Source organism: Bufo bufo, chromosome 1 (assembly GCF_905171765.1).
Source record: "Bufo bufo chromosome 1, aBufBuf1.1, whole genome shotgun sequence".
In the NCBI taxonomy this organism is placed as follows: Eukaryota; Metazoa; Chordata; class Amphibia; order Anura; family Bufonidae; genus Bufo; species Bufo bufo.
The window spans coordinates 295441692-295455943 of record NC_053389.1 but is presented as its reverse complement, the minus strand read 5'-3'; the positions used below and the strand labels follow the sequence as shown (position 1 = coordinate 295455943).

The following is a 14252-nucleotide window of genomic DNA, read 5'->3' as shown; positions in this document are numbered from 1 at the left end:
TAGAATGGGTCCGGATCCGTTCCGCAATGTTTCGAAATGAATCCGGACCCATTCATTCTCTATGGGGCCTGAAGAGATGCGGACAGCACACAGTGTGCTCATTTCCGGAGCGCGCCCTCGATCTTCCGGTCCACGGCACCCGAAAAAAATAGAACATGTTCTATTCTTGTCCGCGGACAAGAATAGGCAGTTCTTTAGGGGTGCCGGCCGGGTGTATTGCGGATCCGCAATACACTACGGACGTGTGAATGGACCCTCACGTGCAGCAGCGATTTAAAAAAAAATTTGATCCGTTACCACGAAGCGTAAGGAAATTCGACTTCGGGACAAATCTAATGTTTCCTTAAGTTCGGATTGAATTCCACTTCGTCAACTTTGATTCGCTCATCTCTAAAGGTAACTAAAGGCCTTTCTCACAGTATGTAATGTTAATGTTTATAAGTCCACCATCAGGAGGACACTAAACAACAGTGGTATTCATGGTAGGATTGCAAGGAGAAAGCTTCTACTCTCCTTGAAAAACATTGCTGTCTGTCTGCAGTTTGATAAAGATCACCTGGACAAGTCAGAAGGCTATTGGAACAATGTTTTGTGGACAGATGAGATCAAAATGGACCTTTTTTGGTTTAAATGAAAATCATTGTTTGGAGGAAGGAAAACTCTGTGTTCCAGTATAAAAATGTTATCCGATCTGTGAAACATGGTGGTGGCAGTACCATGGTTTGGGGCTGTTTTGCTGCATCTAGGCCAGGACAGCCAGCCATCATTGATAGAACAAAGAATTCTGAATTATACCAGCAACTTCTAAAGGAAAACATCTCTGTGTGAGCTGAATCTCAAGAGAATATGGGTCATGCAGTGGACAGTGACCCTAAGCATACAAGCTGTTCTACTAAAGAATGGTTAAAGAAGAATAAAGTTAATGTTTTGGTATAGTTTAGGGTACTTTCACACTTGCATTGCTGGATTCCGGCAGGCAGTTCAGTCGCCGGATCTTCACATTTTTAAAGGTCTGCGCATGTGCAGACCGCAAAACCAAATCCGTTTTTCCGGAACATTTGGTTCCGGATCCGGCATTAATGCATTTCAATGTAAAATAATGCCGGATTCGGCATTCCGGCAAGTGTTCCGGAATTTTGGACGGAGAAAATACTGTACAGTGTCTCAACTGAAGACATCCTGATGCATACTGAAGGGAATGCTCTCTATTCAGAATGCATTAGGATAAAACTGATCATTTTTTATCCGGTATTGAGCCCCTAGGACGGAACTCAATGCCGGAAAAGTTTAACGCAAGTGTGAAAGTACCCGAAGTCAAAGTTCTGACCTTAATCTAATATAAATGTTGTGGAAGGACCTGAAGCGAGCAGTTCGTGGAAGGAACCTCACCAGCATAACAGAGTTAAAGCTGCTTTGTACGGAGTAATGAGTTAAAATTCCTACAAGCCAATGTGCAGGACTAATCTACAATTACTGGAAATGTTTAGTTGCAGTTATTGCTGCACAAGGGGGTCACACCAGATATTGAAGGCAGAGGTTCACATAGTTTTGCCACTCACAGACGTGATATTGGATGATTTTCCTCAATAAATAAATGACCAAGTCTAATATTTTAACTCATTTGATTGCTTTGGTTATGTTTATCTCTTTTGAGAACTTTTGTGAAACGGATGTATTTTTAGGCCAAATGTATGCAGAAATATAGAAAATTCTGAAGGGTTCACAAATGTTTAAGCTCCACTGTACAGGTGAAACTCAAAAAATTTGAATATTGTTCAAAGTTAATTTATTTCAGTAATGCCACTTAAAGGGAATCTGTCACCTATTTTGACCCATTTAAACCGTTAAAATAGCAATGTGCAATAAAGAACCTTCTTACCTACATTTGTCTTCTTTCTTTTATTCAACTTTTCATTCTTATAAAAAAGCGATTTTTCTGATATGTAAATGAGGTTCAATCTTATTGATTCTTTTGATTGGGTGACTAAAATAATAGATGGAGGAGGTGCAGTAGACATCGCTTATCTAGACTTTAGTAAGGCTTTTGATACTGTCCCACATAGAAGGCTTATCAATAAAGTGCAGTCATTGGGCTTGGACTCCCATATTGTTGAATGGATTAGGCAGTGGCTGAGGGACAGGCAACAGAGGGTTGTAGTCATTGGAGTATATTCAGACCAAGGTCTTGTTACCAGTGGGGTACCTCAGGGATCTGTTCTGGGACCCATATTGTTTAATATCTTTATCAGCGAAATTGCAGAAGGCCTCAATGGTAAGGTGTGTCTTTTTGCTGATGACACAAAGATTTGTAGCAGGGTTGATGTTCCTGGAGGAATACACAAAATGGAAAAGGACTTAGGAAAACTAGAGGAATGGTCAAAAATCTGGCAACTAAAATTTAATGTTGATAAGTGCAAGATAATGCACCTGGGACGTAAAAACCCAAGAGCAGAATATAAAATCAGTGATACAGTCCTAACCTCAGTATCTGAGGAAAGGGATTTAGGGATCATTATTTCAGAAGACTTAAAGGTAGGCAGACAATGTCACAGAGCAGCAGGAAATGCTAGCAGAATGCTTGGGTGTATAGCAAGAGGAATTACCAGTAGAAAGAGGGAGGTGCTCATGCCGCTCTACAGAGCACTAGTGAGACCTCATTTGGAGTATTGTGCTCAGTACTGGAGACCATATCTCCAGAAGGATATTGATACTTTGGAGAGAGTTCAGAGAAGAGCTACTAAACTGGTACATGGATTGCAGGATAAAACTTACCAGGAAAGATTAAAGGACCTTAACATGTATAGCTTGGAAGAAAGACGAGACAGAGGGGATATGATAGAAACTTTTAAATACATAAAGGGAATCAACAAGGTAAAAGAGGAAACAATATTTAAAAGAAGAAAAACTGCTACAAGAGGACATAGTTTTAAATTAGAGGGGCAAAGGTTTAAAAGTAATATCAGGAAGTATTACTTTACTGAGAGAGTAGTGGATGCATGGAATAGCCTTCCTGCAGAAGTGGCAGCTGCAAATACAGTGGAGGAGTTTAAGCATGCATGGGATAGGCATAAGGCGATCCTTCATATAAGATAGGGCCAGGGGCTATCCATAGTATTTAGTATATTGGGCAGACTAGATGGGCCAAATGGTTCTTATCTGCCGACACATTCTATGTTTCTATGTTCCAAGGTGCCCAGAGGGGCGTTATTACTCTGCTCTGGTGCCCAGTAACGCCCCTCTTTAGTGCCCAGCCGGCCTTTCTTCCAAGCCCAGCACGCCTCCTCATAAATAAATGTCCTCCCACATACTGGCCGAACGGTGCCGCCCCCTCCCCACCATGTCATTTAATTTATTCATTGCACCATCGTGCTTCCTCCTCTCTTAGCCTACGGCGCCGCCCCCTCCCGATTACATCATTTAATTTATTCACTTCATCGGGCGTTCCTTCCTCTCTTGGCCTACGGCGCCGCCCCCTCCCATTACGTCACATGTATTCATAGCACCGGCCCTCCCTTCCTTCTCTCCTGTCTCAGAGGCAACAGCTCTCGGATTATGTCACTGGGCTCGGCGCATGCCCAGTGACAATATTGAGGCTGTTGCCCTCTGGAACAGGAGAATCGTGCAGGCGCAGGCACTCACCGATACTGCGCCTGCGCGGGATTTCTGAGGAGAGGAGGAAGGGAGGGCCGGTGCTATGAATACATGTGACGTAATGGGAGGGGGCGGCACCGTAGGCCAAGAGAGGAGGAAGGAACGCCCGATGAAGTGAATAAATTAAATGACGTAATCGGGAGAGGCGGTGCCGTAGGCCAAGAGAGGAGGAAGGAACGCCCGATGAAGTGAATAAATTAAATGACGTAATCGGGAGAGGCGGTGCCGTAGGCCAAGAGAGGAGGAAGCACGATGGTGCAATGAATAAATTAAATGACGTGGTGGGGAGGGGGCGGCGCCGTTCGGCCAGTATGTGGGAGGACATTTATTTATGAGGAGGCGTGCTGGGCTTGGAAGAAAGGCCGGCTGGGCACTAAAGAGGGGCGTTACTGGGCACCAGAGCAGAGTAATGACGCCCCTCTGGGCACCTTGGAACCTCATTTACATATCAGAAAAATCGCTTTTTTATAAGAATGAAAAGTTGAATAAAAGAAAGAAGACACATGTAGGTAAGAAGGTTCTATATTGCACATTGCTATTTTAACGGTTTAATAGGGTCAAAATAGGTGACAGATTCCCTTTAAAAGGTGAAACTAATATATGAGATAGACTCATTACATGCAAAGCGAGATATTTCAAGCCTTTATTTGTTATAATTTGGATGCTTACAGCTTATGAAAACCCCAAAGTCTCAATTTTGAGGTACCCTTTGCTCAGGGGGTATGGCTTAATTAGCTGACTAGAGTGTGACACTTTGAGCCTAGAATATTGAACCTTTTCACAAAACTCTAATTTTAACCACTTCAGCCCCCAGTGCTTAAACACCCTGAAAGACCAGGCCACTTTTTACACTTCTGACCTACACTACTTTCACCGTTTATTGCTCGGTCATGCAACTTACCACCCAAATGAATTTTACCTCCTTTTCTTCTCACTAATAGAGCTTTCATTTGGTGGTATTTCATTGCTGCTGACATTTTTACTTTTTTTGTTATTAATCGAAATTTAACGATTTTTTTGCAAAAAAATGACATTTTTCACTTTCAGTTGTAAAATTTTGCAAAAAAAACGAGATCCATATAGAAATTTTGCTCTAAATTTATAGTTCTACATGTCTTTGATAAAAAAAAAATGTTTGGGTAAAAAAAAAATGGTTTGGGTAAAAGTTATAGCGTTTACAAACTATGGTACAAAAATGTGAATTTCCGCTTTTTGAAGCAGCTCTGACTTTCTGAGCACCTGTCATGTTTCCTGAGGTTCTACAATGGCCAGACAGTACAAACACCCCACAAATGACCCCATTTTGGAAAGTACACACCCTAAGGTATTCGCTGATGGGCATAGTGAGTTCATAGAACTTTTTATTTTTTGTCACAAGTTAGCGGAAAATGATGATTTTTTTTTTTTTTTTTTTTTTTTTTTCTTACAAAGTCTCATATTCCACTAACTTGTGACAAAAAATAAAAACTTCTATGAACTCACTATGCCCATCACGAAATACCTTGGGGTCTCTTCTTTCCAAAATGGGGTCACTTGTGGGGTAGTTATACTGCCCTGGCATTCTAGGGGCCCAAATGTGTGGTAAGGAGTTTGAAATCAAATTCTGTAAAAAATGACCTGTGAAATCCGAAAGGTGCTCTTTGGAATATGGGCCCCTTTGCCCACCTAGGCTGCAAAAAAGTGTCACACATCTGGTATCTCCGTACTCAGGAGAAGGTGGGGAATGTGTTTTGGGGTGTCTTTTTACATATACCCATGCTGGGTGAGATAAATATCTTGGTCAAATGCCAACTTTGTATAAAAAAATGGGAAAAGTTGTCTTTTGCCAAGATATTTCTCTCACCCAGCATGGGTATATGTAAAATGACACCCCAAAACACATTCCCCACCTTCTCCTGAGTACGGAGATACCAGATGTGTGACACTTTTTTGCAGCCTAGGTGGGCAAAGGGGCCCATATTCCAAAGAGCACCTTTCGGATTTCACAGGTCATTTTTTACAGAATTTGATTTTAAACTCCTTACCACACATTTGGGCCCCTAGAATGACAGGGCAGTATAACTACCCCACAAGTGACCCCATTTTGGAAAGAAGACACCCCAAGGTATTCCGTGAGGGGCATGGCAAGTTCCTAGAATTTTTTATTTTTTGTCACAAGTTAGTGGAAAATGATGATTTTTTTTTTTTTTTTTTTTTTTTCATACAAAGTCTCATATTCCACTAACTTGTGACAAAAAATAAAAACTTCCATGAACTCACTATGCCGATCAGCGAATACCTTGGGGTCTCTACTTTCCAAAATGGGGTCACTTGTGGGGTAGTAATACTGCCCTGGCATTCTAGGGGCCCAAATGTGTGGTAAGGAGTTTGAAATCAAATTCTGTAAAAAATGACCTGTGAAATCCGAAAGGTGCTCTTTGGAATATGGGCCCCTTTGCCCACCTAGGCTGCAAAAAAGTGTCACACATCTGGTATTGCCGTACTCAGGAGAAGGTGGGGAATGTGTTTTGGGGTGTCGTTTTACATATACCCATGCTGGGTGAGATAAATATCTTGGTCAAATGCCAACTTTGTATAAAAAAATGGGAAAAGTTGTCTTTTGCCAAGATATTTCTCTCACCCAGCATGGGTATATGTAAAATGACACCCCAAAACACATTCCTCAACTTCTCCTGAGTATGGAGATACCAGATGTGTGACACTTTTTTGCAGCCTAGGTGGGCAAAGGGGCCCATATTCCAAAGAGCACCTTTCGGATTTCACAGGTCATCTTTTACAGAATTTGATTTCAAACTCCTTACCACACATTTGGGCCCCTAGAATGCCAGGGCAGTATAACTACCCCACAAGTGACCCCATTTTGGAAAGAAGAGACCCCAAGGTATTCGCTGATGGGCATAGTGAGTTCATGGAAGTTTTTATTTTTTGTCACAAGTTAGTGGAATATGAGACTTTGTATGAAAAAAAAAAAAAAAAATCATCATTTTCCACTAACTTGTGACAAAAAATAAAAAATTCTAGGAACTCGCCATGCCCCTCACGGAATACCTTGGGGTGTCTTCTTTCCAAAATGGGGTCACTTGTGGGGTAGTTATACTGCCCTGGCATTTTCCAGGGGCCCTAATGTGTGGTAAGTAGGTAAATGACCTGTGAAATCCTAAAGGTGCTCTTTGGAATATGGGCCCCTTTGCCCACCTAGGCTGCAAAAAAGTGTCACACATGTGGTATCTCCATACTCGGGAGAAGTTGGGGAATGTGTTTTGGGGTGTCATTTTACATATACCCTTGCTGGGTGAGAGAAATATCTTGGCAAAAGACAACTTTTCCCATTTTTTTATACAAAGTTGGCTTTTGACCAAGATATTTCTCTCACCCAGCATGGGTATATGTAAAATGACACCCCAAAACACATTCCCCAACTTCTCCTGAGTACGGCGATACCAGATGTGTGACACTTTTTTGCAGCCTAGATGCGCAAAGGTGCCCAAATTCCTTTTAGGAGGGCATTTTTAGACATTTGGATACCAGACTTCTTCTCACGCTTTGGGGCCCCTAGAATGCCAGGGCAGTATATATTCCCCACATGTGACCCCATTTTGGAAATAAGACACCCCAAGGTATTCAATGAGGGGCATGGCGAGTTCATAGAAATTTTTTTTTTTTGGCACAAGTTAGCGGAAATTGATATTTTTAATTTTCTTCTCACAAAGTCTCCCGTTCCGCTAACTTGGGACAAAAATTTCAATCTTTGATGGACTCAATATGCCCCTCACGGAATACCTGGGGGTGTCTTCTTTCCGAAATGGGGTCACATGTGGGGTATTTATACTGCCCTGGCATTCTAGGGGCCCTAAAGCGTGAGAAGAAGTCTGGAATATAAATGTCTAAAAAATTTTACGCATTTGGATTCCGTGAGGGGTATGGTGAGTTCATGTGAGATTTTATTTTTTGACACAAGTTAGTGGAATATGAGACTTTGTAAGAAAAAAAAAAAATTATTCCGCTAACTTGGGCCAAAAAAATGTCTGAATGGAGCATTACAGAGGGGTGATCAATGACAGGGGGGTTATCAATGACAGGGGGGTTATCAATGACAGGGGGGGTGATCAATGACAGGGGGGGTGATCAATGACAGGGGGGGTGATCAATGACAGGGGGGGTGATCAGGGAGTCTATATGGGGTGATCACCACAGTCATTGATCATGCCCCTGTAAGGCTTCATTCAGACGTCCGGATGCGTTTTGCGGATCGGATCCATCTATCAGTGCATCCGTAAAAATCATGCGGACATCTGAATGGAGCTTTACAGGGGGGTGATCAGGCAGTCTATATGGGGTGATCACCACAGTCATTGATCATGCCCCTGTAAGGCTTCATTCAGACGTCCGGATGCGTTTTGCGGATCGGATCCATCTATCAGTGCATCCGTAAAAATCATGCGGACATCTGAATGGAGCTTTACAGGGGGGTGATCAGGGAGTCTATATGGGGTGATCACCACAGTCATTGATCATGCCCCTGTAAGGCTTCATTCAGACGTCCGGATGCGTTTTGCGGATCGGATCCATCTATCAGTGCATCCGTAAAAATCATGCGGACATCTGAATGGAGCTTTACAGGGGGGTAATCAATGACAGGGGGGTGATCACCACAGACATTGATCATGCCCCTGTAAGGCTTTATTCAGACGTCCGGATGCGTTTTGCGGATCGGATCCATCTATCAGTGCATCCGTAAAAATCATGCGGACATCTGAATGGAGCTTTACAGGGGGGTGATCAGGGAGTCTATATGGGGTGATCACCACAGTCATTGATCATGCCCCTGTAAGGCTTCATTCAGACGTCCGGATGCGTTTTGCGGATCGGATCCATCTATCAGTGCATCCGTAAAAATCATGCGGACATCTGAATGGAGCTTTACAGGGGGGTAATCAATGACAGGGGGGGGATCAGGGAGTCTATATGGGGTGATCACCACAGTCATTGATCATGCCCCTGTAAGGCTTCATTCAGACGTCCGGATGCGTTTTGCGGATCCGATCCATCTATCAGTGCATCCGTAAAAATCATGCGGACATCTGAATGGAGCTTTACAGGGGGGTAATCAATGACAGGGGGGTAATCAATGACAGGGGGGTGATCAGGGAGTCTGTATGGGGTGATCACCACAGTCATTGATCACGCCCCTGTAAGGCTTCATTCAGACGTCCGGATGCGTTTTGCGGATCCGATCCATCTATCAGTGGATCCGTAAAAATCATGCGGACGTCTGAATGGAGCTTTACAGGGGGTTGATCAATGACAGGGGGGTAATCAATGACAGGGGGGTGATCAGGGAGTCTATATGGGGTGATCAGGGGTGATCAGGGGCTAATAAGGGGTTAATAAGTGACGGGGGGGGGTGTAGTGTAGTGTAGTGGTGCTTGGTGCTACTTTACTGAGCTACCTGTGTCCTCTGGTGGTCGATCCAAACAAAGGGGACCACCAGAGGACCAGGTAGCAGGTATATTAGACGCTGTTATCAAAACAGCGTCTAATATACCTGTTAGGGGTTAAAAAAAACACATCTCCAGCCTGCCAGCGAACGATCGCCGCTGGCAGGCTGGAGATCAACTCTCTTACCTTCCGTTCCTGTGAGCGCGCCCGCCTGTGTGCGCGCGTTCACAGGAAATCTCGGCCATCGCGAGATGACGCATATATGCGTGACTCTGCGCAGGGCTACCACCTCCGGAACGCGATCCTGCGTTAGGCGGTCCGGAGGTGGTTAAGCTGCATTAATGCAATACCTTTTAATTTGCATTACTGAAATAAATGGACTTTTGCATGATATTCTAGTTTTTCGAGCTTCACCTGTATATAAATGTTTAAACAAAAATGAGCTCCCATAGCAAACTCCGCAGGAGAAGAGTAACTGCACAGTGTCTGTCAGTACAAAGGAGAAGAGATCTGTCGTTAGCTGTAGGAGGTGAAAGCAGTGCAGGAATGAAGCTATGCTGATACAGTATGTGAATTGTTCCTCTTTAGTACATTAATTGTCAGACTGCAAAATCAGTTTATTCTTACTGAGATGACTTATTGGTATTGAGTAACACTAGTGTGCGCAGACATTACAAAATCTGTCCTTTGGTGGATGAAGTCTGCACATAACTCTAGGTCTGAATTAGTAAGCCTAACCATTTATTCATTTGTACCAATAACAGGTCCTACTGGAATTGTGTGTTTTCCATGGCCCTTTTTATGGAACATATGCTAGTGGAGGACTATATTCAGGATCCAGAGATGTGGCAAATCATTATAGGACATACATACTTTATCGGAAAGGTAAAACATTTTTTTTCTATAGTAATTCTGCTATTACCCATGATTTCTATGAATGCACAAACAGATCTGATGTAACGCTTCTCTACACTTAGTTGATGACCATGGTTACCATTTTATGAAAACCTGGTGACTAATTATCCAAATATATATTTAAAGGGAACCTGTCACCTGGATTTAGTGTATAGAGCTGGGGACATGGGCTGCTAGATGGCCGCTAGCACATCTTCAATACCCAGTCCCCACAGCTCTCTGCGCTTTTATTGTGTTAAAAAACCTTTTTGATCAATATGCAAATGACCTGATATGAGTCCTGTGTCCGGAGATGAGTCAAGCGGAAAGGAGCCCAGCACCGCCCCGCGTCCTCCGAATCTCCTCCTTGCTGGCTGACGTCACAGAGCTGGAGCGCCGAAATCTCGCGATGCGCGAGCTAGCGCATGCGCAGTGTCGGCATCATGTTCATTCCCTGTGCTGGCATCAGCACAGGGAACGAACTACGCATGCGCTAGCTCGCGCATCGCGAGATTTCGGCGCTCCAGTTCTGTGACGTCGGCCAGCAAGGAGGAGATTCGGAGGACGCGGGGCGGTGCTGGGCTCCTTTCCGCTTGACTCATCTCCGGATACAGGACTCATATCATGTCATTTGCATATTGATCAAAAAGGGTTTTTAACACAATAAAAGCGCAGAGAGCTGTGGGGACTGGGTATTGCAGATGTGCTAGCGGCCATCTAGCAGCCCATGTCCCCAGCTCTATGCACAAAATCCTGGTGACAGGTTACCTTTAAATAACTAATATTACTGGTTGTGTGATTGAAGTAGTCACCTGCAGCGCAAAATCAAGCACATAAATGCGGCAGCACCTTTGCAGTGATGTATCCGTCAAGTGGCACGTCAGTAGGTCACTGTCTGCTTGGGGGACATGCCACCACTGCAGCCAGTCATTCGCTGCAGCGGCACACGTGACTTTGTCCGTTTTGGAAGTTGACAAGTGGAGACTGCAGTGGTGGATCGAAGGAGCCATAACAAAGTGGTGGCGAGCAGATAAGCATGCTTTCCTCCTCAGTTCTGGTAGGGCAGGGGATGGGGTGACCAAACTGTTGAAATGCTGGACAACCCCTTTCAACTACAGTAAATATAGCGGTATTCAATTAAAAAATTTAAAAGATCAGGGGCACAGGCTCAAGATGTATGTTTATCTTCAGCCACCATGCATCTCTGCAAAGTTCTTACCTTGCTGCCAACCCTAATAATGTGCCCCCACACATTAATAGTGCACCACGTTCTGCTTTACACAATACTGCTGCCCTCTTTTGTGTCCCACAAAATAATAGTACCTCCATACAGTAATCATTACCTCTTTGTGCCTCATAGTAACATTTGCTTCCTTTGTGTTTCCATGCTGTAATAATATCCTCATTGCATCCCCCACAAAGTAATCCCTTTTGTGACGCACAGTAATAGTCCCCTCTTTTGTGCTCCCTCTTTGTGTCCGCTGGTGCTGTCCGCACTAGGACAAAACATCTTGTACGTGGCTCTGATGTGCAGTATGTGACAGGACTAAAGTATCCTGAGGCCTACTAAACTGAATAGTGGGGCAGGGAGATAACGGTTCCCTGCTCCACCATATTATACAATTATATTTACTTCCTGAAGAGGTGTATACAGTTCAATGTGACAGTTGTCCAGGGATATAGGCCATGCCCTCCTGATGCCCAATGCTAGCATTGGCATGGTTAGTAATATTAATGGTCATAGTTTGCGTGTACAGCATAAACATCTTAATATTTGCAATGTGCTGCTGCTTCATTTCGTTTGCAAAGTCTGTTTCAGTAGGATTGTATGAACATATTCAGCCATCAGCCAACCCAATGAACAATCATTTCTCTAAAGATAAACCTTCTGTTTCTGCTCTACCGTCTGCACTGACATAAACATTCATGCTCCGGCCCCACAGATGTACATGTGTATTGAAAGATATTTCAGCAGTCTGAGTCATCACCATCTATGTGTCTGTCTATATATGTGTGTGGATGCATTAGTGAATATACTGTAACATAATCATGGTGCTTTTCTATTCAGTGCCTGGAGAACTTCAAAGATATAAAGTCTATCAGGCCATTCTTGGCGGTGGTGGATGTCCTTCATAAGTGTAGAGATGACGTTTCCAAATCAGTTTCAAGGTATTTCAATATGGAAAAATACTGTATGCTGTAGTTAGTACTGTACTTCCAATCTACAGGAAGAAAAACTGTGGGCACAGATCCCTCAGAAGTACACATCCACGAAAGCCAAAGTACATTCTGTAATCTAAACCAGAGAGAAAACATGCATGTACAAATAATCAGCAACTCCAAATACAGTGCAACATCTGTTATTGAGGGCCTGTTTTTATGGAATAAGTTGTATTTTTTGGCATCATTCTGGGTGGGGTACAGTCAATATATTGTATAACTTTAAAAACAAATTTGGTGACAGTGGGAAAAAAACACAGCAATTCCACGATTATTTTTAGGGTTTTGTTTTTATGGGGTTCATTGTACTGACAATACCATTTTTGAGATATATATGACCTTTGGATACATTTTTATTCAGTTTTTTTGGGGGAGGCAATGTGACCAAAATACTAAAATAAAATTAAAATTCTGCCATTTTTACTGTGTTCACTGCATATGATATATAACATTATAATATATTAACATTAACATATTAACGTTATAATATATTAACATTAACATATATTGTTCGGTCTCACACTTTACATTGTAATACTTCTGTATTAGGCCTCATGTACACGGGCACTGGCCGTGTGCACACCGCATCACGGATGCGGACCCATTCACTTAACATGTTCTATTTTTTGGGGGGGATGCGGAGAGATCACAGAGCCATTCAAGTTGAATGGGTCTGCTTCTATCTGCGACAACCACACGGATGGTCCCCAATGTACATAACGACCGACACAAGTTTGTGTGCATGAGGCCTTACAATGTGTAGGGATTATTACAGGTAGTCCATTACATCCGGCCAAAGGCAGCGTGTAATGGAGATAGTAATATAACAGTCCTGGTGTCACAGACGTTCCCGTGACAGGTACCAGGAGATCAGAGAGACTGGCAACACGTGGGTTAAATTGACAAGTTCCTTGTGGCTCTTATTTTCTGTGTTTTGGTGAATGCCACACCCCTTGCTTCAGGTGTTGCTTGTTGGTAATTTACCTTCCCCATAAGTAGCCGCTTCTCACTCTTGAAGGTGCGGTTTATAGATTTTTTTCCTGTCTTTTTAGTAGCTGGTCGGTTGTACTCTGTGGTGCTTTTAGAGTTTCCAGTTTTCTACTTTTAGCTAAGTCTTGTCTTTTCTTATTGTATTGTGTTTGTTATATTCCCTGTTGTTTGTATCTGGGCCTGAGAGAGAGACTTCCTTTCATCCATCTGGGGAGGAATGGGTTGTCTCTAGTCCTAACTTTATTCCAGGGTCTTATAGGGAAATAAGTGCCTAGGCATCCTGCATATGAATATTCTTACCTTTAAGGTCTATTCATATTGATAGGTAGTTAGGGCCCGGATTAGGGTTGTTTAGGAGGTGATCTGTTACTTCCCTAGTTTACAGGCCCAGTTACTGTTCCCCTTCCCTCCTGTGTTCAGTGTGGAGTTTTTCCCCCACACTGATCGCAACATTATAAACCGCTGAATAACCGTAATTTTGTTGTCTGTATCAGTTCAACCATGGATGTTATCTCTGCACTGACCGGACAGCTGCAGTGGCTGTCTCTGGAGGTAGCTGACCTCCGCTCGACAGTCTTACAGATGCAGAGACCACTGTTGGCTGATCCTAGTAGTGGTTACTCTCCCGGATAGTTTCTCACGGGGGGAGGGGGGAGTGATTTCATTCGGTTCAGGGAAGCATGCAAATGGTACTTTAAGCTGCATACACACTCATCTGGGGATGAGAGCCAGAGAGTGGGTGTAATTATTTTGTTGCTTAAATAGGACGCCCAATCTCGGGCTTTTTCTCTGCCGACCGGATCACATTCTCTCCGATCAGTAGATGCATTTTTCGGAGCTTTAGGTCTCATCTATGATGACCCTGACCGAACCTCCCTGGCCGAGACTAAATTACGCGGCCTGTGTCAGGGAGAGCGTTTGGCGGAGATCTATTGCTCCGAATTTAGGAGGTGGGCTACGTTTACGCTGGGTTCACACCTGAGCGTACTCTGTATGCGCGATTTTATCGGGAGTTTACATACGCGGGAGGGAAACAAGCAAACGCCCATTGTCGCGCG

At 43.5% G+C, this 14252-nt stretch overlaps 1 protein-coding gene across 1 annotated transcript in view; it reads left to right on the top strand.

Moving 5' to 3' along the window:
* Positions 1-14252, top strand: part of LOC121008297 (E3 ubiquitin-protein ligase RNF213-like) — a 253825-nt gene that overhangs the window by 163616 nt on the left and 75957 nt on the right. The window contains exons 32-33 of the mRNA XM_040440749.1: positions 9855-9975; positions 12053-12153. Of these exons, the coding sequence (XP_040296683.1) occupies positions 9855-9975; positions 12053-12153 (222 nt within the window). The remainder of the gene's footprint in view (positions 1-9854; positions 9976-12052; positions 12154-14252) is intronic.